Here is a 23575-nt window from a genome sequence, read left to right on the forward strand (position 1 = left end):
ACAATTATGAATAAAAATGACGTTTAATTTTGAATATTTTTGAATTTGACAATTTTTGTTTTGTTATTCTGTAGAATAAATGATTCTTGATTGAAAAATTCAATGTTGTTATCTGATTGTTTATGAGCCTAATAACTTTATTCGTCGAACAGTTAACTGACTGTTTATTAGAAGATTGAAAAATTGGCTCTTAGGGCCAATTTTTCAATAGTCGGTTAAACAGTCAGTTAGTACTCATTCCTAAGAATAGAGAAAAAATCAATTTTTCAACAGGCAGATATAACTTATTCCTAAGAATAAAACTATCTGCTTCTTTCAGAGACGAATAAAAATTATTCTAAGGAATAATCTCAACAAAAATATTGTGTCAGTTGTCAAAGCTGTTTTGAAAGAATTTTGAAAAAAATACAGTGAAACTAATGAAAACAAAAACAATCATGAATAAAAATGACGTTTAATTTTAAATATTTTTGAATTTGACAATTTTTTTTTTTGTTATTCTATAGAATAAATTATTCTTGATTGAAAAATTCAATGTTTTTATCTGATTGTTTATGAGCCTAATAACTTTATTCGTCGAACAGTTAACTGACTGTTTATTAGAAGATTGAAAAATTGGCTCTTAAAGAAATAATAAATTTTCTAAGTGTTTTTTTTTAACTTCAAAGTGATTTTGGTGAAAAATTTTGATATGGACACCGACAATTAAGGTATGAATTGTATTCTAAAAAAAAATTTAATTGTATATGCAACTCTATTTTTTCATACGAAGGGGTTGAAATAGGGTAGAGTTGCTAGTAGCCGGCCCCTTAAGGATTTTGTCTCATAAAATCAAGCACAGAAACGTCAAATATCAACATTTTCGAATAATTCTTGAAATAAAATGTACTTTATTTGTTAATTTTTCGGTATGGTTAAAAACAAAAAGTTAATAATAGTTCCCAAAAATATTTTATTTAAGTTTTTGTATAAAAAAAGTCCGATTCTCCTTAATCCGTCCTTTGTTTCCTATTTTCGGCCATCTAGTATCCCATTTCCGGCCACTTTATTAGGTCAAGCTCAAATAAATTTAATGTTTTTCTTTAAAATTTTTGTGTTTTAAGAATTTAGAAAAAAATTTTTTGATTGTTAATAAGTTATAACATCGAATGATTCAAAAATTCCCCCATTTTTTAAACTTTTATCAATAAAAGGGGGCCGAATACAGGAAACTCTTGAATTTCAAAGCTTTTTTTTGTGTTCTATCACCGGCCCCCCCAAAATTCACATTTTTTCCTATTTTAAACCTATTTTATTTGAAGAATAATATATATTTAATAAGAAAAACAATATTTCAAAGCATTAGCTCTGAAATTGTTTCCACAAAACACTAATTACGATAGTAGGTTTCGGCAGTAAAATTACAAAAAAACCATACCCGATTGGATCACTTCACAAAAAGTTATTTTTTCTAAGAAAACTGAATAACAAGAATAATAAGAATAATGTAATTTTAGGAGAGACATTTCAAAGAACAGCATAAGAGCAAAAATTTGGAATAAATCCTACTAAATCACTGGTTATAACGATTTTTCTAAAAGGTGGCCGGCTACTGGAGAGGGAACTAGGCAACTCTACCCTACAGCCTACACACTTAAAAAATTTTTTTTACATTAGTGTTTTTAAAATAGCGCAACCCGCCACAACATTGCATAACCTTGATATTATTGAACTGCTGGATATGTAAAACAATCTTGCATTTCAAGAATTTGCCCAAGTTTGCACCCCTGAAAATAAAGACCCCTTGAAAAAAGCGACCCTTACTTATAGACTTTTATAAATATTATGTTATTGAGGAAATTTCTCCAGGGATACCTTTATCCTTATATGTAAAGAAATAGTGTTCCAAATTTCAAAAGAATCGGTGCAGTAGTTTTGAAGTTATGAGGGGCACCGGCTTGAAAACATTAGTTGTGGGGAGAACGATTTAAAATTTTTAACCCTGGACTAAAACGTTCGTAAGCGAAGTATTAAAATACTCATAACTTGGTCAATTTGGCTCCAATAGACCTACAATTTGAACACAATATTCTTGAGATATAAAAAATTTTATTGCAAATAAAAACCCAGGAAAAAAGTACCTATGTTTCATTTTTTTTTACTCTTAGGAACTTTAATATTTTTTATTAGAATGAAGTCTTTAGTATTTGATTAAAAACTAGGTCATTAAAAAATGGTATAAATATGTCCATAATATTGCAAAATTTTATACAAAATCAATTAAAAACGAAAACATTTTTTTTCTACATTTCATCTTTAAAACTTAATTTCTCCAGGGATACCTTTATCCTTATATGTAAAGAAATAGTGTTCCAAATTTCAAAAGAATCGGTGCAGTAGTTTTGAAGTTATGAGGGGCACCGGCTTGAAAACATTAGTTGTGGGGAGAACGATTTAAAATTTTTAACCCTGGACTAAAACGTTCGTAAGCGAAGTATTAAAATACTCATAACTTGGTCAATTTGGCTCCAATAGACCTACAATTTGAACACAATATTCTTGAGATATAAAAAATTTTATTGCAAATAAAAACCCAGGAAAAAAGTACCTATGTTTCATTTTTTTTTACTCTTAGGAACTTTAATATTTTTTATTAGAATGAAGTCTTTAGTATTTGATTAAAAACTAGGTCATTAAAAAATGGTATAAATATGTCCATAATATTGCAAAATTTTATACAAAATCAATTAAAAACGAAAACATTTTTTTTCTACATTTCATCTTTAAAACTTAATTTCTCAAAAACTTGACTCAAAAAATAAAATAAATAACTAACTATAAGAAAAGTTAAAGCACAGGGTTGTACGTGCATTTTATGATTTTTAATATTTTTTTTTTTTCTACGGGCTAATCGGGAGGTAAATGGGTAAGCACTTAAGTGGCTTTTACTTTACCAAGAAAATGAAAATTTTTCCTTCCGAATAACTTTTTTGTCATTTGGTACCTATTTGACTAAAAAACAGCACTGTGCGTCGTTAAAATTCGTTGCTTGTCAGTCAGTCGTATGATACTTCACTTTATTTCTAACTGTTATCGCTGATTTTTTTGCCAATCCGTCCCTTGTGCCCCCCCCAGAAAAAAATCCTGGATCCGCCCTTGGTTGTAAGATAGTTGTTGTTGTTGGTAAACCGCATAAAAAAGAGTTAAGTGAAAACATATCTTCTTCGCGGTAAGTAAATTAAAATATCAACTTCCACTTGCATAAGATGGATTTCTTAAAACAGGCTTCAAGCTAGGAAAGAAGGATATTGTTAGCCCTTTGTTGTGTGGGAACAATAAACTGTGTCGACATAGTTTTTTACTCTAGTTTTTTTTTTTAAATACAACACAAACAAGTCTAACTGGTTCCACTATTTAATGGAATATTGTTGGGTACTTAAATCCAACTTAGCTTAGAGCTTTAATTAAAGGTAAATTATAAAATAGACGCCAAGGCTTAAGTGGCTGACTTGGCACGATTAATATGACTTTGGATCGATTTAATTCCAATTTCAAATCAAATTCAAAGCAAATGGAAGAAGAAAAACAAAAATCGTGCATGGCCCTTAAGGGCAAGGTGCTATATGTTATTTGCTTTTTGATTATGATTTTAATTAAAAAACCAAAACGCGCGGTGGCTTTTAATCCCGCAATGTTGAGTTAACAAGAAACCTGCATAGATTAAACGGTTTTTTATGTTGCGAGGATATTGCCTAATGGAATAATGCATGATGAAGACGATGATGATGATGATTATTGGAATTGAATGAGGCCAAAAGGCCAAATGAGAGGGAACACTCTTCACACAGGTTAAAAGTTATCTCATGCAAAGTTCGTCTTCGGAAACAACAGCTCAGGTTTCAGGTATTGATGAATATTTTCTCCTATAAGGTGCCTTGTTAGGGAGAAGAAATTGAGTTTTTTTTTAATAAGGTTTGTATTGATATTGCAAATTAATTCAAAGTTAAATAGGAAATTTCAAAACAAAAGAAAACATTTTAGTGGCGGATTATATAATTGCTTGATGTTGTGACCCTTGGGATGTTTTTAAATCATCGTGAGAATTACTGTTTTTTTGATGCTAACTCATAATTTTTTATAAACAAAATTTAATTTTGTTTGGAAATAATTCGTTTTTGATTTTTTTAATGACAACCATTTTCAAACTGAAAACCTTCTTCAAATAGAAAAAAAAAAATAGATTCAAATTCAAACAATAATGTTTTTTTAGGAAAGCTGAAAGTTTATAACAATTGAGTAGCTAATTTATCAGACCTTTTCATTTTAACAAATTTTTCAATTATCTTTGAAGCTGGCATCTTAAAAGATCCACCTTTTATTTTAAATGTAAAACGAAGAAAAAAAGGTTAATTTCTAGTTTTTGATAAAAAAAAAACAAAAAAAAAACATTACCAAGATTTTTCTTCAGAAAATTTCGTTGCTTTTATCATTTCAAAACTAAAAATTGGTATTTCAAAGATCTGAAGTTTTGAAGTTTTTTTTTTAAAGCGGAGTGATTGAATGAAATTAAAAGTTGTAGTGGGTATAATTATAAAATTTTTATTTTAATCGAAATAGATATTAAAATATTTGCCAAAAGACATGTACCATGTCCTCCAAAAATAATACTCATCTGCCGAAATAGCTCAGTTGGGAGAGCGTTAGACTGAAGATCTAAAGGTCCCTGGTTCGATCCCTGGTTTCGGCAGCTTTTTTTTTATTTTGTTCTATATTTTGAATTTTTAATGATAAGGATGCAAAATGTTTATACATATATCTTGTAGCTATGTTAACTGATTAGCAATAAATATTTTCTAAGTGCAGGACTTAAAGATGTTTTATCATTGAAATCTTATAGAAATATTTAACGAATATGATTTATATTATTTTAAATATTTTAAAATTTGAGCACAGGCACTTTGAAATTTTCAAATTGCAGTTAATTTTGCGAAAAACAAAACATATTTTCATCCATTTAAAGCAATTTTGATATTTCTTGTTTTTAGTATTTTTGGTAAAAAATTCAAACTTGTCGCCTTTAGATCAGATATATCAACCATCAACATTCCTTTCCATATTTATTTAACTTCAAATTGCATTCTCACAAAATACCCACACTCAATATACAACAACAAAAAATTGACTCTCATGACTTTACCATATTTAATCACAAAGCCGACTGTCTTAAAGCCTTAAAACTGTATGCAAACGAAACGATCAATATGTTCTACTAACTTTTCATCGAAATACCACAAACTTGTTCTTCGGTTAAGTTTAATACCAAAAAAAAAAACCCAACCTTTCTTATCGATTTTATCGTTGATTGCTCTGAAAAAAAATCGAAGCAGAAAAAAAATACAACAAAAAATTAGTTAAGAAAAATTTCAATCACGTATTACTCATACTTGGGTACTTTTTTAATACAAATAGGTTTAAACATGGAAACAAGTCTCCTCCGGTTTCATGAGCTTGAGCTCTGTGTTGTGTAGTTAACTTCCCCTTCTAAAGTGTTGGTTTAAGCCAAAAGGTACATTAGCCCCCGCTTATTTTGTGGTTAGACAATTGGGCCCAGTATACACAAGAGTACTAACAAGTATGACCATTTCTGAGAGAGGCGGACAATAATATTCTTCGGGACATACCGGTTCGTGGTATAAAAACAAACGATTGGCGACAACTTTACAGCTTGATGAAAATTTATATATTATATTCTCTCCAATAAATATGTTTACTTGAGATTTAGCTAAGAGACAAAGGTATTTCTGATCATACGGTACAAAAATAATGGCTAACTGTTTGTCTGATGGTTAATGGTTTATGTGGAGAATCTAGATCTTGGCCAGCTTTGGTGGTGTTGGGATTTGTAGGACAAAGAATTGATCGAAAAGATTAAAGAATGTAGTTAAAGAAATGCACCTATAGCTAAGTTAAGGGAGATTATAGGAATGCTAGCAAGTTATGAGTTGTATTAAAGCTGTTAACTGGTTTGGGTTAGGTGCACAACTTGTAGCGACTGTCTTGACCTTATATAAGTTGTCGATCGGAAGAAAATTACAAATATTTTACCTTTAAAGTGAGAAGAAGGTTGGGGTCTAAATCCCGAAAACCTAAATCTCGTAAACCCAAAATCCCGAAAAACCGAAATCTCCTAAACCCAAAATATCGAAAATCCAGAATCCCAAAAATCCAAAACCCCCAAAAACCCAAAATCCCGAATGGGTTCCCGAAATCCCAAAAAAATTAATATAAATTTGTATTTAATTGGTGTTTAATTTTATGTTTCAATTCAAATTTCATTGAAACACAATTTTTGAAAGTGTATTTTCCTTTTTCTATTTTATTTTCGGGATTTTGGCTTTTGTGGATTATGGGTTTTCTGGATTTTCGGGATTTTGGCTTTTCTGGATTCTGGATTTTTGGGATTCTGGGTTTTCTGGATTCAAAATTTCAGAATTGTGTTCGTCTCCCATTTCTACACTTCTACAGAATTTGATCGATTTTTAAGTTAATGTTCATTTTTAGCACAAATCACGTCTTTTTTACTTGCTCTATAGGGCAAGTATTGGTTTCGTGTAGAAAAAAAAATCGAGGTTTTAATCAAAACCAACATTACGATGATGAAGAAGATCAAAAAAGTGGTTTTCGTCATGCCGTCCGTCGGTCTGTGCGTCTGTGCGTCCATCTGTACATCGAGCTAGGGCCTAAACGGATGGATGGATTTGCTTGAAACTTGGTACAGATGATTTTTACGTAATTCCCTAGGACCGTTTTTTTTATTTTTTTAATATCTACAATTTAACGCATATCTCCCATATAACGTTTTCGAGGTATTTCAAATTTCTCGAAAACGGCTCTAACGATTTCGTTTAAATTTGGTGTGCGCAGTACTCTTATTGATTCTAACAAAACTGCATTTTTAGTTTTTCTCAAAAAATGCCGAGAGCGGAAATATGGCGTTGCCGTTTTTCAAAAATTGACATGTTTTTTAAGTTCATATATTTCATCAAAGCTTAAGTCAATTTTTTCAAAATTTACAGACATCATAGGTATTGAAGTGTAAAATGTAAAAAAAAAATTTAAAAAAAAGTTTTTCAAAAAATATTTAAAAAATTGAATTTTTTAACTTTCGATTTTTTTTTTTTTTTTTTTTATTTTTTTTTCTCCACAAAATCTTAAATTTCCAATAGATATTTAAGATAAAGATGCTTTGAACTACAAGAGCAAGTACGTGCGACCCAATCGTGCATTTTATTTTAGAATATTGTCATTATTTTTCCGGAATGACAAAATAAATTTTTAATTTATTGAACAATTTAATAGCTACTAAGCTGTCACAATTTGTATAACTTGCAACAACAGAGAGAACATAAAAAATGTTCAAATTTTAAAATTATTATTATTGCCTCCATTGCAACATGAAAAATGTTTCTCATAAAGTAACAATATTCTAGGGGCAAACATTGGCAAAATGAAAAAAAAAAAAAAACAATTTAACACTGAAAAGTTACAACCTTATAGGTACACCTAAGCTGGACAAAAGAACCAAATCTTAAGGTTTATTGTATCTCCAGACAACATTATCGTTATGGAGATGCGCTATAACTTATTGCCACCGACCGCCTTAGCGCCTTTGCCATCATGTCATGCATGCATGCGTTTTCATATTTAAATTTAGTTTTTTTTTTGTTCAGTCAAAAGGTGCCATGGTCAAAAAAGTGTGGTGTTTTTTCTTGAAGCAAGGCAACATCAGCACCTTACGATGCGTCCATCGTCAATAGTATGGCATTATAACGTGTTCAGTTAAGCGAATCGTGTAAACAAAATAATGGCAGTGGTTTTGTCAGGTCGGACTACGCATTTTAATGTTTTTTTTGCAGATTTTTATTATTTGTTGTAAATATAAAATATTTGTAGTTTGATTTATGATAACTACTAGGCTACTAGTTGAATGGCTAAGGCAAATTTATTACCATATAAAAATTTTGCGTCCTTATGAATATACCTTTGCGGTTGATATAAGGTCCTTTATCCCAATGGGATTGCAATTACATGAATATAATTTATTAAAATTTCTTTAATTATAATTTTATAAGTTGTTTAAACTTTAAAGTAATAATTCTTATTATTTATAAAGTTAAGCTAAATGTGTTTCTGATATTTAATTCAACAAAAATGTTTTAAATGAGAAATTCTACGCAAGTTGAACACTAATAGAAATAAAGAGATGATACTTACGTAAATACTAACATCACTTTTAACTGAAATAATAATTAGTATTAGTATAATTTGTTTTTATGTAGGTACTATCAATATAATGTCCGGTCAATTAAATATCCGAGGGAGCAACAATTCCCAGCAACCTGAAAATTGGTAAAATTGTTGAAACCATTAAATATCATAAATGAAATATAGGTTTAAAGTCCTTATCAATCTAACCCCTGGAAAAATTTGTACTTCGAGTCAAAAGTCACAAAAACGGGTTTTTAACAATTTTCAGAAAAACGGTATGTTTTATCATAAAATTTGCTATTATATCATCCTTTTTTTTGCCTTATTTGGCGGGACTATAAATAAAAAAAAAATGTAAAAGATTTGAAAGTATAACACTTTTAAAAAACTTTTTGAAGAAAGATATTTTAAAAGCTAGGTACTATATTGTCTGTGAAGTATTTTTGTCAAAAATTGAAAAAAAAAACTTTTAAACAAAATCTCGATCCAATTATTCCGATGTTTACGCAGATTCTATCCTCAATAAATTATTTATTGTTCAAATATTTGAAAATTAAGGTTATTGATTTCTTTTCCCGATACAAAAATATGTTAAACCTGTTACATTTTTGTATTATCATAAAAACACAGCTCTCTACGACTTAACTTTATAAATACCCGAAGCTAACTGAATTGATTGTCATACGTCACACACTGTGGCCTACTATATGGGAGGGATGCCCAAAAGTAGGCATTTCTTAAATTTATTATAACTTTTACGTTTTTTTTTTGTTTTATTTCATGAGTACTTATGTTCTTCCCTATCTATTTCTAAGATTTATATCATGAATTAAGCACAACAGGTGAAAAAGTGAAGCATCAAAGTGCAAAGTTTGATACCATTGATTTCATCCAGTTTTAGTAATTAATCATCCAAATTTTTTCTTCGTAGGTATTAAGTGAAAATAAAAATAACTAAGAATTATCAGCTATGGGCCAAGATAAGTAGAGTTCACTGAAGTATTTTTTTAGAATTATACATTTTAAAATATCAGAGATATTTGAGGTTAAAGTAGGAGGTCTTTTTTCGAAAAAAATATCGATTTTCATGGAAATGCGCAGCGGGCTTTTACTTTTGAGTTTAGGTTGATGTTAAGAGTATCCCTATGCATTATAAACAGGCAATAGTTTTAAAAGAACCTTGTGCATTTCGATGAAAATCGATAATTCTTCGTTTTAGTCCAGTGCATTTATAATTTGACCCAGCAGTTTGTACCACCCCCAAATTTTTTTTGCTCATTCGATAGAGCATTGGCTGAATATCATTACCCTGATTTTTCGCACTCGCGAAATTCACCTTTCGGCCGCCATCTTGGATTTTAGTTTATGTTGAATATCTCGATTTCTATTTATCCTACATAAAAATTGTGTATACAAGAAACGTAGGCAGTTAAATTTCGCGTCTTTTATGTTAAGAACACTTTTTCGATATTCTGAATATTAAAAAAGTTACAAGCCAAAAAAGTAAAAAATATCGAAAAAAATGATAATTTTAAAGTTTTGAGGACTTTTTATCAAAATTATGAAAAAACGTGCCGAGAAAAGATTATTCACCCTAAAATTCTCTACAACTCTGCTATACAACTTTTTTTTCTATCTCTATAAATACAAAAGTTTTTAATACTTTTTTGTTAAAAAATACCCTTTTTTTACGAAATGAAAAAGTGTATACACAACTTTTATGTAGGATAAATAGAAATCGAGATATTCAACAAAAACTAAAATCCAAGATGGCGGCCGAAAGTTGAATTTCGCGAGTGAGAAAAATCAGGGTAATGATATTCAGCCAATGCTCTATCGAATGAGCAAAAAAAATTTGGGGGTGGTACAAACTGCTGGGTCTTCCATACCATGTATGAACATCATAAATGCACTGGACTATTTAGGCCTTCTGTAACGTCCCAATCGATAGGTATTTCCCTTAAAGTCCAGGAAAAATAGATTTTTTCAAGGAAAAAATTTTTAACAGGCTGTTTTTTGGTATATAGCTTGGTGTTAAAATGGTTCACAGCCTTTGAAAAGTCCTAAAATTTCCTCTTTCCGCTAATCCCATTATAAGGGGTCAAAGTTCACAATATTGTTTATTTTAAAAACGGTAGGTTTTAGTTATGTTCCACAAAATTGTAGCTGATGTTATTTTACAAAAAGTTGTCATACAAAGTTTTCTTGTATCAAGCACCATTTAGAAATTATATCACTTCAAACTCGCATAATGTTTTACTTGATATTTTTATATTTGTTATTTTAATCAAATAACATGGAATAATTTGAAATGTATGTCGAAATGGTATCTAAGTGATACAAAAAAAAATTTATGTGACAATTTTTTGTAAACATTAATAAAAATGTAAGTGATGAGTCGTTCAACTTTTGCACTCGAGTTCGATCCCCGTCATGATCACATTATTTTTTTTTTTTTTTGCATAATCCTACAAATTATTCTTCTTGACTAAAAACTAAAGAGAACTGTTTTTTTTTTGTGTGTAGTATTTTTCTAAAAAAAACGTTAAAAAAAATTTGTTTATCAGCAAAACTTTCTCACAAAACATTCATACAATCTATTTTAATACAAAGTTCAATGAATGCGTCACAATACATTTTTTTTTTTTGTGTATACTTCAATTCACAGTTTCTTCCCTTTCTTATTTGCTATATTCCACTTCATCATTTAATCGCACGGTGGTGCTGTTTGTCTGCGCGTTGACTTGAGGCTCTTGTTGCCGCGGTTCGATTCCCAGCTGAGGTGTAGTTAAATGGAAAGAAGTTTTTATAATTTCAGTGCCTTCTAACGAGTGGCAAGAGTTTTCTGATCTTATTCTGATTGAAAATTCTAATCAAAGAAGGTAGAATGAATCGTTCTTTCATTCGCCGTACCTGTGGCTACCTTTCAAATAGGTTTTCAGAGGTCCCGTACAAATTGTGAAAGAATACATTCTTTTTTTTTTTTTTTAATTTTGTAATCTATTTTTATAATAATTTATTGTTTAGAAAAATAACAACACAAAATAGCTATTAATAAATTTGTACAACAATAAAACAAGCTAAAAATAGTTTCTACTTTAATTTGTTTGATTATAGTGTTTCTATTGTTGTTGTTGTTAGCACATTTTGTGGGGAGATAATACCATCATAATGCGATAGTGACAGTCTGATTGATTGAACTTATTAAAATAACACTTTATTGTTTGCTCAAACTATAGTCTTGTATTTTATAGGCCTAAACATAATAATGGAGGGAAAGTTAAGATACCTATAATTTTATGAGTTTGATATGACGATGATCTATTCAAAGAAATTTGATGATGATAATAATGATGAGAGAGAACAAAAGCCACCACACATTTCAATATAGGTACCAAGCAATCAATTAAAAAAAAAACGCGATAGTACAAATTACGAATTTTTATACGAGTCTTTATCACGTAAAAGTGTTTCGACAAATTGGAGGTCAGAAATAGATAAGTGTTGTTTTTATTGTCTCACACATAGTACACAGCTGTTGAGTTGTTGTTTATTTTTTTTTGAAATATTAGTTGAACACGAAAACTGCTTGTTTGGATGGACAAACATTTGTGGTTTTGAATGGTGTTTTTTATTAGGTAATTTGGACACCTTTAAAAATATAATACAGATTAATTTTTCGGTTTTTGGATAACGAAAAGTGTCTTAATGATTTGGTTTTTGTGATGGATTGCTTGTGCATGTCTTTAAATAATTTAAGTACTTGAATAAAATGTAAAATGTACAGTATACATTACAGGAAGTAGCGTTCCATTTTAAGATTTTTACTTATTTCATGCTTAGTGTGTTAGAAAGAAAATTTTTGTGTTTATAGGAGAAACTTTCTTCATAAATGCATCAGTTTCCTAAAACCATTAGATACTGGATACTTATTAAATAAATCTGTTGAAAATAAAAGTCCACATCCTGCACATGAAATGTTGAAAGCAGCAAACAACTGAAAAAATTGCATTAAAAAAAATTTTGTGTGTGTTTAAAAAATAGGGTAGAGTTGAATAATTCCGGCCCTCTCCAGTAGCCGGCCACCTTTCAGAAAAATCGATATAACTAGTGATTTCGTAGGATTTATTCCAAATTTTTGCTCTTATGCTGTTCTTTTAAATGTCTCTCCTAAAACTACAATATTTTTATTATTCTTGTTATTCAGTTTTCTTAGAAAAAATAACTTTTTGTGAAGTGATCCAATCGGGTACTAATCCAGTTAAATAAGGGTTTAACCTCGGAATGAATGTTAGTAGACATTTTTTTTGCTCAATATCTTCCTTTTGCCATTCTATAACATATCTCAAAAGTCTAGAAAAATCTCATGTCCGCTTTTCGCGATTTCAAGGTCATATCGCGAAATGGAGATTTTCAAAATTAGCAAAAATAGGCTATGGTAGTATATACACATATGATACATGATTTCAAGGTATTTTTTAATGCTGATTCCAAAAAATCTAAAATCAAGACAATCTGACGTCTCTGGAAAAAGTTATACCTGTTTTTCATCTGTCAACTCATATTATTATAACAGTTGCAAACTTACTGCCGAAAAACCCTTAAAAGTTATGGTAGATGAACCAAATTTTGCATGAAGATTTTAGAATCCATCATTATAAAAAATCAAAACAATCCCTTACAAAAAATATATATACCCACGATATAATGGTATTTTTTGATGGAGGAGCAAATTTTAGGATATGCACTAAAGAAGATTCTTGTTCATCTTAGAAATAAGTGCAAATAGGCTAATTTTTTCATTTTAATCTTTGTTTGGATATTCTTTAACTAGCCTCAAAAATCTAAAAATATCTCATGTCCGCAAGTCCTAATTTTCTTGGTTTGAAAATAAGAAAATAAGATTTTAAAAAATTAATAAGAAAAGTTTAAATTTTTATATGTATACCAACATAAGCGACATGATTTAAAGGTATTTTTTAACACTAATTCCAACAAAACTCACAAACAAGTCAACCTGACCATCCCTGAAAAGTAATGCACCTTATTCATGTTGATCTGACAGAAATATCTGAAGTGTAGTTTTCCAATTTTTTAAAATCTGCACCTTATTTTCAAACCAATAAAATTAGGACTTGCGGACATGAGATTTTTTTAGATTTTTGAGGGTAGTTAGAGAATATCCAAACAAAGATTAAAATGAAAAAATTAGCCTATTACAACTTGTTTCTAAGATGAACAAGAATCTTCTTTAGTGCATATCCTAAAATTTGCTCCTCCATCCAGGGCCGTCTTTAACTATCTTGGGGCCCTTGGGCACACAAGAATTTGGGGCCCTTTTGGAAAGTAAAATAAGTACAATGGTTGGCTAAAAAGCAATGGTTGGTTAAAAAGGGCTGCCAATATATCGTTCCATATAAAGTACCTAGTGTCTTTATTATTGGTAGGGGGTGCCAATAATACGCGCATTGAGACATCAAACGTTGCCACTGCCAATAATTGTACATTTTATACTGCCAATAATTTCCCTGTACCGGTTATAAGTTTCTGTTTGAAGAATTGGAAAAAAAAGCTCAAACGGATTGATAGATTCGCTAAAAACTCGATACAGACGATATGTACGTGATTTTCAAGAGACGTTATTTTATTTTATTTTATTTTATTTTATTTTATTTTATTTTATTTTATTTTATTTTATTTTTTTTTATTTTATTTTATTTTATTTTATTTTATTTTATTTTATTTTATTTTATTTTATTTTATTTTATTTTATTTTATTTTATTTTATTTTGTTTTACTTTATTTTATTTTAATGTCTCCTTTTTAACGGATATCTCCAATATAAAGTTTTCTAGATATTGCAATTTTCTCAAAAACGGATAAGGATTTTGCTTTGAAAAAAAAAAAACATGTAATGCTGCAAATAAGGATGCACTTTTGAAATAAGAAAAATATTTTTTTGAACCGTTATTAACGGTACCTACTTGCCATAGAACCGATTTCTTAATGTAAACGACACAACAGATTTTAATGAATATTTTGACATAAAAAGGTTTATACAAATATTAAAGTGAAAAAAAAATTAGTACTAAATATTTTGATTTTACCTTATTTTCTTATATTTTTTTATTTATAAATCATTTTTTTCGAAAACTATTGATAGAAATAACATTATTTTAATACTGAGTTAAAGGTGGGATGTCTAGCTTTTGAAAAAGGTGAAACACTTTATAGTAAGAGTTGCCACTTTTTTTAAATATATTTTTTTTCATTTTTAGTACTATTTTATAAAATGGTCCAAAACACCACTTTTGCGCTCGATTTCGACTTCACCCCCATATAATAAATTAAAGTACTCCTCAAGACCTTTCATTTGACATGCGTTTCATCACTGTTGAGCAATGTTGAAATTGGGCCCAAAATGCCCATGGTCCTTTAATTTGGGTTTGGTCGTTTGGATTTAAATGTCCGCATACTACGCCACATAATTTGTTTTCATTTTTAAAAAAACATATTGTATTTTCCGTATAGGTGTAGAAAAAACTTTATTTGGTTGCCATATAAAAACTAAATTTTTTTGGTAGATGGTCTGCCCGACAAAAATGTTTTGAGAATAAATGTGTGACAGAAATTTTCGTTCCTTCGGGGCCCCCCTGAGAATGGGGGCCCTGGGCACGGGCCCCGTGTGCCCTTATGGTAAAGACGGCATTGCCTCCATCAAAAAATACCATTATATCGTGGGTATATATATTTTTTGTAAGGGATTGTTTTGATTTTTTATAATGATGGATTCTAAAATCTTCATGCAAAATTTGGTTCATCTACCATAACTTTTAAGGGTTTTTCGGCAGTAAGTTTGCAACTGTTATAATAATATGAGTTGACAGATGAAAAACAGGTATAACTTTTTCCAGAGACGTCAGATTGTCTTGATTTTAGATTTTTTGGAATCAGCATTAAAAAATACCTTGAAATCATGTATCATGTGTGTACATAATACCATAGCCTATTTTTGCTAATTTTGAAAATCTCCATTTCGCGATTTGACCTTGAAATCGCGACAAGCGGACATGAGATTTTTCTAGACTTTTGAGATATGTTATAGAATGGCAAAAGGAAGATATTGAGCAAAAAAAATTTCTACTAACATTCATTCCGAGATTTACCCCTCTTTTCTCCTTATTTTACTGTATTATACGGTTTTTTTGTAATTTTACTGCCGAAACCTACTATCGTAATTAGTGATGTTTTGTGGAAACAATTTCAGAGCCAATGCTTTGATATGTTGTTTTTCTTATTAAATATATATTATTCTTCAAATAAAATAGGTTTTAAATAGGAAAAAGATGTGAATTTTGGTAATTTTAAGGGGGGCCGGAGATAGAACACAAAAAAGGCTTTAAAATTCAAGAGTTTCCTGTATTGGGCCCCCTTTTATTGATGAAAGTTTAAAAAATGCGGAAAAATAAATACAATTTTAAATCATTTAATGTTATTACTTATTAACAATCAAAATTGTTTCTAAATTCTTAAAACACAAAAATTTAAATTAAAAACATTCAATTTATTTAAGCTTGACCCAATAAAGTAAGTGGCCGGAAATGGGAAAACAAAGGCCGGATTTAGGAGAAACCGGCTTTTTTATACAAAAACTTAAATAAAATATTTTTGGGAACTATTATTAACTTTTTTTTTTAAACCATACCGAAAAATTAATAAATAGAGTACATTTTATTTCAAGAATTATTCGAAAATGTTGATATTTGACGTTTCTGTGCTTTATTTTATGAGACAGAATCCTTAAGGGGCGCCGGCTACTAGCAACTCTACCCTAGTTAAAGGTAAAAGTGGTCATTTAAGTGCCTCACCTTTTAGGAAAAATAAGACAAATTTGACACTTTATGGGGCGAAAAAATCGAACTCGAGTCGATATAACAGAGAGGTATGACATTACGATAATGTGAAAAGTTCTCCATGCGGTGTGAGTAATTTTGAAAAGGTTTTTTTTCTCAAAAATGACTGCAATGATTTACATATATTTGACAAAAATACTAATGCTGTGGCACATAATGTGGCACTTTTTAACTTAAAATAATATAATTTTTGAACTATAGGAACGGTACCTGTCAAAAAACAGTATTTTAAGTGTTTGACTTTCTCGTAAGCCATTTAAGAAAGATATCACTGTGCTACAAAATAAAAAAAAAAAAATACACCCGAGAAATTACATAGTGTAGGATGTTCGTATGGTCGAATAATGCATACAAATATTTTTGTTATATTTTTGGAACCCTCCCTTTTTTTTTTAATTTACAGACTTTACTATGTAATCTACCAATATCTCATTCATTTTTTTAACAATTCTCAATATGTTACATGTTTTTGGAAAGAAGATTTCCAGACCTTTTGAATGATGTATATAAGTCTATTGTTTAAACAAATTAAGTATAGGTTTCTATCCCATAAATCTTGAAAAAGTGATTTTTTTCTTAATTTTTTCAACTTTACCCAATTTTGTTTGCAAAATAAAACAAACAAAAACATAAAGTAAGGTTATATTCTGAATGAATATACATTTAGGCACAATTTTTTTTTTTTTTAATTTGACCAAAACTGCGGAATCTATGCTACTTTTTCGTAAATAGAAAATGTGGCTTTTCATGATGTGAATTTCAAGGTGCACAATAGGGTGTTCGTTATTTTAAAATAACTAGAATTTCTATGCTCCTAGGATCTTATATGGTTGAAAATAAACTAAAAAAAATATTCCCCAAGTTTCAATTCTCTAACTTAATTCTAACCCGTGCCGCCTAGCGGTTGAAGTTTCTTATGGGAATAACATGGTGTTTCTTGGACCTTGTTCGATCAATTTCAAATTCCAGCCAAACCATTTGTTCAAAAAATTTAAAACTTTACAGGTTCAAATTTAATAAGTGTAGCTATCATGTGAACATTTTTCAGATTTTTAATTGTTACAATTTTAGAAATTTAGCTTGTTAAAAAAAATCATTTTTTTCAGACTTTTTCAAAAATCACTCTTTACACGTTTAATGCCAAAAAATTAAAAAACATACATTTTTATATACAAATAAGCGTAGTATGTATATTTAAAATTTATATTTAATTCAAAGTTGTATAAATAACTATTTTTTTTTATTTATTTACTACTGAATATAAAAGAATAAAAAAAGAATGACTGCATTTTCTAACGGTAATATTTCAAAAGCGGGAGCTGATTAATTTTTTTTGACTTCAGATTCGAGTTCAGCACACCGAAAACCTTCAGAAAAGTATATTTTTGTTTCGGCAACAAAAAAAAATGGAACAAACTTATAATGTGCCTTTAAACCTGTTAATCAGACAAAAAATGCGGGTCTTAAATATTTTCCATTAAAATGTTTCATTATTACATACACGCAATTCTTTATCATTTATTTAAATTTCTTTTACTTTTCAGATCCGCAAAATTATTTCTTCACGCCATCGAGCCAAGGTCAAAATCGTTTTGTGCCATCTTATCAAAATTCACGAACCCCATCTTTCATTGGCGGTTCGAGGAACTCCCTCACAAGTGCCGCATCATCATATCCCGAACAACTAATATTCCTTAATAATGACGATGGACAATCAGTGCCGCAATCACAGCTAACGACCGGATTTTCACCGTTTGCCCAACATCTTCCGGTAAGTACTTATTATCGTACACCCATATAAAAATATCTTGAGTTTTCTCTTTTGACCAAATTTTACATGAGTGCGGTTGATGTCTATATTCAATAAGTATCTACTCGTGCAATATTCAATTAAAAAGAAGAAATTTATGACTAAATTAATAATAATTATTTTCATTGACGAAGCGTGACAAAAATTCGAAATGAAAAAAGAAGAAAAAGTTTTTTCTTTGGCCATCTTGGAAAAGACTAATGAAAATTTCAGTTAACAAACCTCAAACCATTAAAGTCATATTTTTAGGTTTTAAAGAAAGAAAGACAAAAAGTCTAAACGTCATACATTCAATTTTAATATGCATTTCACTGACTTGTAAAGATTCATCATCTTTTTTCTTTCTTTCTTTTGGGTTTTAAAAAACAGCGGCATAACATTGTATAGAGTCAAAGGAAACCGATATCAATTATTGTCGGTTGTCAGTCACTTTTAAAAATATTACATCCAACAGATACATAGGTTAGACTAACATCTACCTACTTTTGCCAGTAAGTCCCATTGACCAGTCAACAAACTAACTGATGTAAGAAATCTTTAATGACGTACCGGGCTCCCGGAGGCCCGGGAGATATGTTAGCCCGATAGGCCACATTACATCTAGCTTTGATACTCCCTGTGGTCACGTTGAAAAGTTTTGTTTTTTCATAGGTATAGAAAAACTGCATGCAAATTAATTCATTTTTGTGTTTTTTGTCTTTTCTAACAAAAAGAAAACAACATAATCCAATCAACACAGGCTCTGTGCGATAAATTAAATCCATGACGAAAGGTTAAAATCTTGAAGCACCTTTGTAAGCATTGTGGCATAGTGGAATATGTTTACAACTCGTGTAGCTTGTCTTCCGGGGGTCATCCGTTAAGTATGGATGGAAATTGAGTGTTGATCAGTTTGATCCGAACTTATACCTAAGATTCGTGACATAAGTGATTTTTTTAAACCTATCTTAATATTTCATAATGCGTAACACTTTTTGAAAACTAAAAGTAATGAATTCTTCAAGTTATATAAAAGCTATTCAAGTCATCTCAAGTGTAGGTTGAAGTTTCATCATAAACGCCATCTGTCAATCTCTTTAAGAATCTTCTTTTGTCATCGATATCAAGCTGCTGATACCAAATAAAGGCCTAAGAATAGAACACGCACCATAAAAGTGATCAAATCTGAAAGCCTACATTGATTTTAGTTCTTTATAGTCTTACTCAACAATATTGATGTTGGCGTGTCAAGAAAATCTAATATGACAGACAAAAAAAAAAAAAAAAACAGAAATGCTCAACACTTGCGGAGAAATATGGGCGTTCACACCTTTCGATGAATCGCACGCGTTTTATAAAATCAAATTTTAAAGCTAAGAATGACTCAGTTTAATAATGAAGCTTATGCAATTTTTTTTTTAATATAGTAATAAAATCAGATAGGTACAAATACATGTTCTAATAATAAATTAATACAAATGCAAATGAAAACATTTTGAAAGACGTAATCATCCAGAAATTTAGGCCCCAGGAAATAAACCCCCAAAAGAAAAAATTAAATAGGGCCCCAAATTGGGGAATTTTTTCATAATCAAATTATGCCCTAATAAAATAAAACTTCAACAAAATGAGAAAAAAAGTCCCCACAAATAGGTTAATAAAATAAGGCCCCAACTTGTTTTGAAATTTTTAGGAAAAATTAAATAAAACCCCAATTTTACTTTTTCATATAACGAACTTTATTTTAGATAATGAAATATTACCCCTCCAAACTAACTGAACCAAATTTCACAAAAGTTTTTTTTTGAAAGGCAATTTAGTTTAGCATTTTCATCTAAATTATGAAAAATTAAATAAGCTCCAAAATTGTTTTTAAAATTAAATGAAATTAAGCCCCAAAATAAGTGTTAGGGTCTAATTTCATGCTGGCCTTATTTCTTGGAGCCTAATTACGCAGAGACAACATAGCTTGGATGAAGGTGGCAGCTGGGGCCCCTCGAAATTAGGCCCCAACGAAATTAAAAAAGACTCAAAAGTAAATGAAATAAGGCCCTAACTTGTTTTGACCTTTTTTGGAAAAATGAAATAACACCCCAATTTTTCTTTTTAATAACATTTTAATGGTTTAATTTTTATTTAGAATAATATATAAAGCAAAGTAATTTGCCATGAAAGTGTATTCCGGGTTCACATGAGTCAAAATTGGTATGTAGCATTTTTTGGGGACTCTTCAAAAATAAAAATAAAGGTCATAATCCGATTTTTGAAAAGTCTAATTTTTAATTTTTTGAAAAAATCAAATGTTAATTTTTCAAACAAAGTCTATCTTCTCATGAATTTTTTTTTCGAAGATCATTATTAACGATATCTGCCACATAACCATTTTTTTCAAATCTGAATTTCTTCCAAAATATTTATTCAATTTTATCAGCAGAAAGCCCAAAGCGCTTTCCAAGTGAAAAAAATATTTTTTCTTTTACATTTACTGTGATATAAATAAATAATAATTATAATAATATTCAATTCGAACGATTTTTTTTTTATAAAAAGCATAATTTTAATATATGTAATTCTTAAATAAAATTTAAAAAAAAATTATTTTTGGAACGAAAACCGAATTTTATGTTTTTTTTTTCATAAAAATTTTCTTATTTTCTATATAAAAACTCTTATAAATTTTAACAACTTGAACCCGTAGAGCAAGTTCATGCGACCAAGTCGTGCATTTCAAATTTTGAAACTTCATAAGTAAAACAGCAAAAAAAGTTTTTTTAACTTTTAAAAACAAAAAAAAAAAAAAAAACTATCAAACATTTTTTTTATTGTATTGCTCATAATTTTGGAATACAAAATATAAATTTAGCAATTGGATTTAAAAATTAAAATTTGTACAAACGCAAAATATTTCAAGGTAATTTTTGTCATCCTTTGGCTGTAGGTCTTATTTTCGGTGATACAACTTGGACTTCAAGTCTGATAAAAAGCACTTTCTATCACCAAAATGTTCATTTTGACAGTTTCCTGTTGAATGAAAAAAAAAAAAAAAAAAAAAAATATTTATTATTAACATCGAAAATGACTGTGCTATATTTTCTCCCCCAATTGTTTACACATTTTTTCCCATTTAATAAATTTGACAAATTAAAACTTATGATTATATATTACATTTGTTACCGATGTAAACATTTTTTAAGTATCATTAAAATCATAATAATCAGTCAAGCATGATGATTTGTCTTCAACATTAACCTCGACTTTAAACAAACACCTTTTTTTTTGGTAGTAAAACATGACATTTTCTATCCACGTGATAATTAGTGTGAGAAAGTAGCTTAATTTCCAAAACAAACTTTTTATTTGACCCAGACCTCATTAACACTGACACCAGCCAGCACTAAGATTAATGAATAAATAGAAATCGAAAGTGTATACTGTTTACTTTGAATAAAAAAAAAAAAAAAAAAAAATAGTTTACATCGAAAATTAATAATTTTTTTTTTAATTCAATTCATTAATACTGCCTTTCATAAGGCCATAAGGCATAGTCTATTACTCAACTAAAAAATAAATGCAAATTTATAACGAAATTGAAATTCCCTGTCAATGTAACACTTGGTTAGAAGTGTGGCATTTTGCCTTTTTGTTATTATTTATACCTACCTAACCTACCTCATTTTTGTATACATTTCTATAACACCTTAAAGTGTTTCAAGCCCGAACAGGTGCTTAGTGTTGCCTATTCGTTTAACCAAAATGCGCAATTTGTTAATTAGACCGAAACGCGACAGAGCGTTATAAATAAAAGTAAGAATGAAAATAAGAAAAAAAAAAAATACAAAATAATAAAATAAATCACGTAACCGAAAAAAAAAATATTAGATACCTTTCACATTTTTCGCACATACTTTACTTTAATCAAGGAAAAATATTTGATGTCGAGTAAAACACAGTGGAGCTTAAAAAAAATATACACTGAACAATAATGAATTTTGGTATTTTTAAATATAATTTTTACTAGGTTTCCTACTTTGAGACAATGATTTCTTTAATTTTCTTTTTTTTTTCAAAAACTTGGAGAAAAAACCACATGTAGGTATTCAAAATTCAAGAAATAACTTTTATTCAAAAAATACTTAAATTATATTTTTAATATAATTTTGCACATTTCCCTGCAAAATTTAAAAATCATTTTTTCAAAAAACAGTTTATTTAAAAAATGTCTGCGGCCTGAAAGTATTAAGTTGAAAAATTATCTAGATCTCTTCAATCCGAAAAACTTTAAATTCGCAGGTATTTGTAGGTTTGCCTGAGGTTAGGAAGACTTTTAATTCAAAAGTTAAAACTGTTATTAAGTAAAAACGATTTTTATTTTAACTTTCCGGGCTAGCAATGAACAATGAATAGTTGTTTTGAGGCAAATTATTCAATCGAAGTACTCGTACAGTACATTTTATTTTTAGGAGAGGATAGCCTCAATTGGTCAAAATTAAAGCCTAGTACGCTGCTGATAAGAAACGAAAAATCCCATACAAAAATGAAACAACGAAATGGTAAACCAAAAATTTCGTTCAACTTTTCGTTCTGTAGTACGCTGTTCGGCACAACGAAATTGAAAGTCTAAACTTCTTTTTCGCACACAAATAATTGCCGGGGACATTCATTCTGTGTGGAAAAATGACATTTTGAGTTTTTTTGTTTGTTTTTGTTGTTCATTTTGTCATTGCATGTCTTTCTGCGATGCGTGTTTGCTTTTTTTTTCATTTATGTTTTGCAATTTTTGAGTATTTTTCGGTCCAGATTTCGCAAGCATTTCGTTGTCCTCGTGGAGACCGACGAAAAATTTCGTTTCACATCAGCAGAGTTCTAGGCTTCAAGGCTTAACGCTAAACTTAAACGAATCTCATACCGTTTTTGTTTGGTTATTTTTAGAACTACATTCGGAACTTTTCGATTCGAAATGCAAGACGCACAAATTTTAATGTTTAATAATTAAAAAAGCCCATTTTCAGGTTTATGCCTGCTATCAAAACTTTTGAAAAAAAAAAAAAAAAAAATTGGCATGACCCCCCCCCCCCCCCCAAGAAGCAAACCTGTATACGCCCCTGCCTGTACGCATATATACCACCAAAACATACAAAAACCCTCCTTTTGCTAGAAATCATGAAAAGTATAAACAATTTTTTGTTGAGTTTATATTAATATGGAATAAGAAGCTATGATTTCTTGGGAATTCGAGGCTTAGTCGATAAAAATGTAACATACAACTTTTAATCACCACTGTCTAAGCTATTAGCAGACACACAACTTGAAATATTGATCTCGATACGCACACGCTCCATTCAAGTAGACTTATCCAAAACTATGTTGGTTTTTTTGTTTATCATTTTTTTTTTTTTTTCAATTAGTTCGATTTCGAATTCTGTTTTTTTCTGTTTTTACTTCTTTTATTTTTTCGGTCCAATTGCATTTTTATTTTGTGCAACTAAAAACCACATCGCAGCGCTCGCTACCACAGATACCCACCCGACCAAGAAGTTTTCTTCTCGCATCTTGGCGGTACACATAATTTGTTTGGTCACCTAAGATACGCAGAGATATAGAATAGCTAAGCTATCTTGCGAAAATA

General features: G+C 29.5%; 1 protein-coding gene and 1 non-coding gene across 2 annotated transcripts in view; both read left to right on the top strand.

Annotated features, from left to right (window-relative positions):
- Nucleotides 1-23575, top strand: part of LOC129919489 (uncharacterized) — a 108729-nt gene that overhangs the window by 67729 nt on the left and 17425 nt on the right. Inside the window, exon 2 of the mRNA XM_056000376.1 lies at nucleotides 17705-17931. Coding sequence (XP_055856351.1) covers nucleotides 17705-17931 — 227 coding nt within the window. The remainder of the gene's footprint in view (nucleotides 1-17704; nucleotides 17932-23575) is intronic.
- On the top strand, nucleotides 4654-4726 carry Trnaf-gaa (transfer RNA phenylalanine (anticodon GAA)). The gene has a single exon. It is a non-coding gene; the product is annotated as a tRNA-Phe (tRNA).

Source organism: Episyrphus balteatus, chromosome 4 (genome assembly GCF_945859705.1).
Source record: "Episyrphus balteatus chromosome 4, idEpiBalt1.1, whole genome shotgun sequence".
Taxonomy (NCBI): Eukaryota; Metazoa; Arthropoda; class Insecta; order Diptera; family Syrphidae; genus Episyrphus; species Episyrphus balteatus.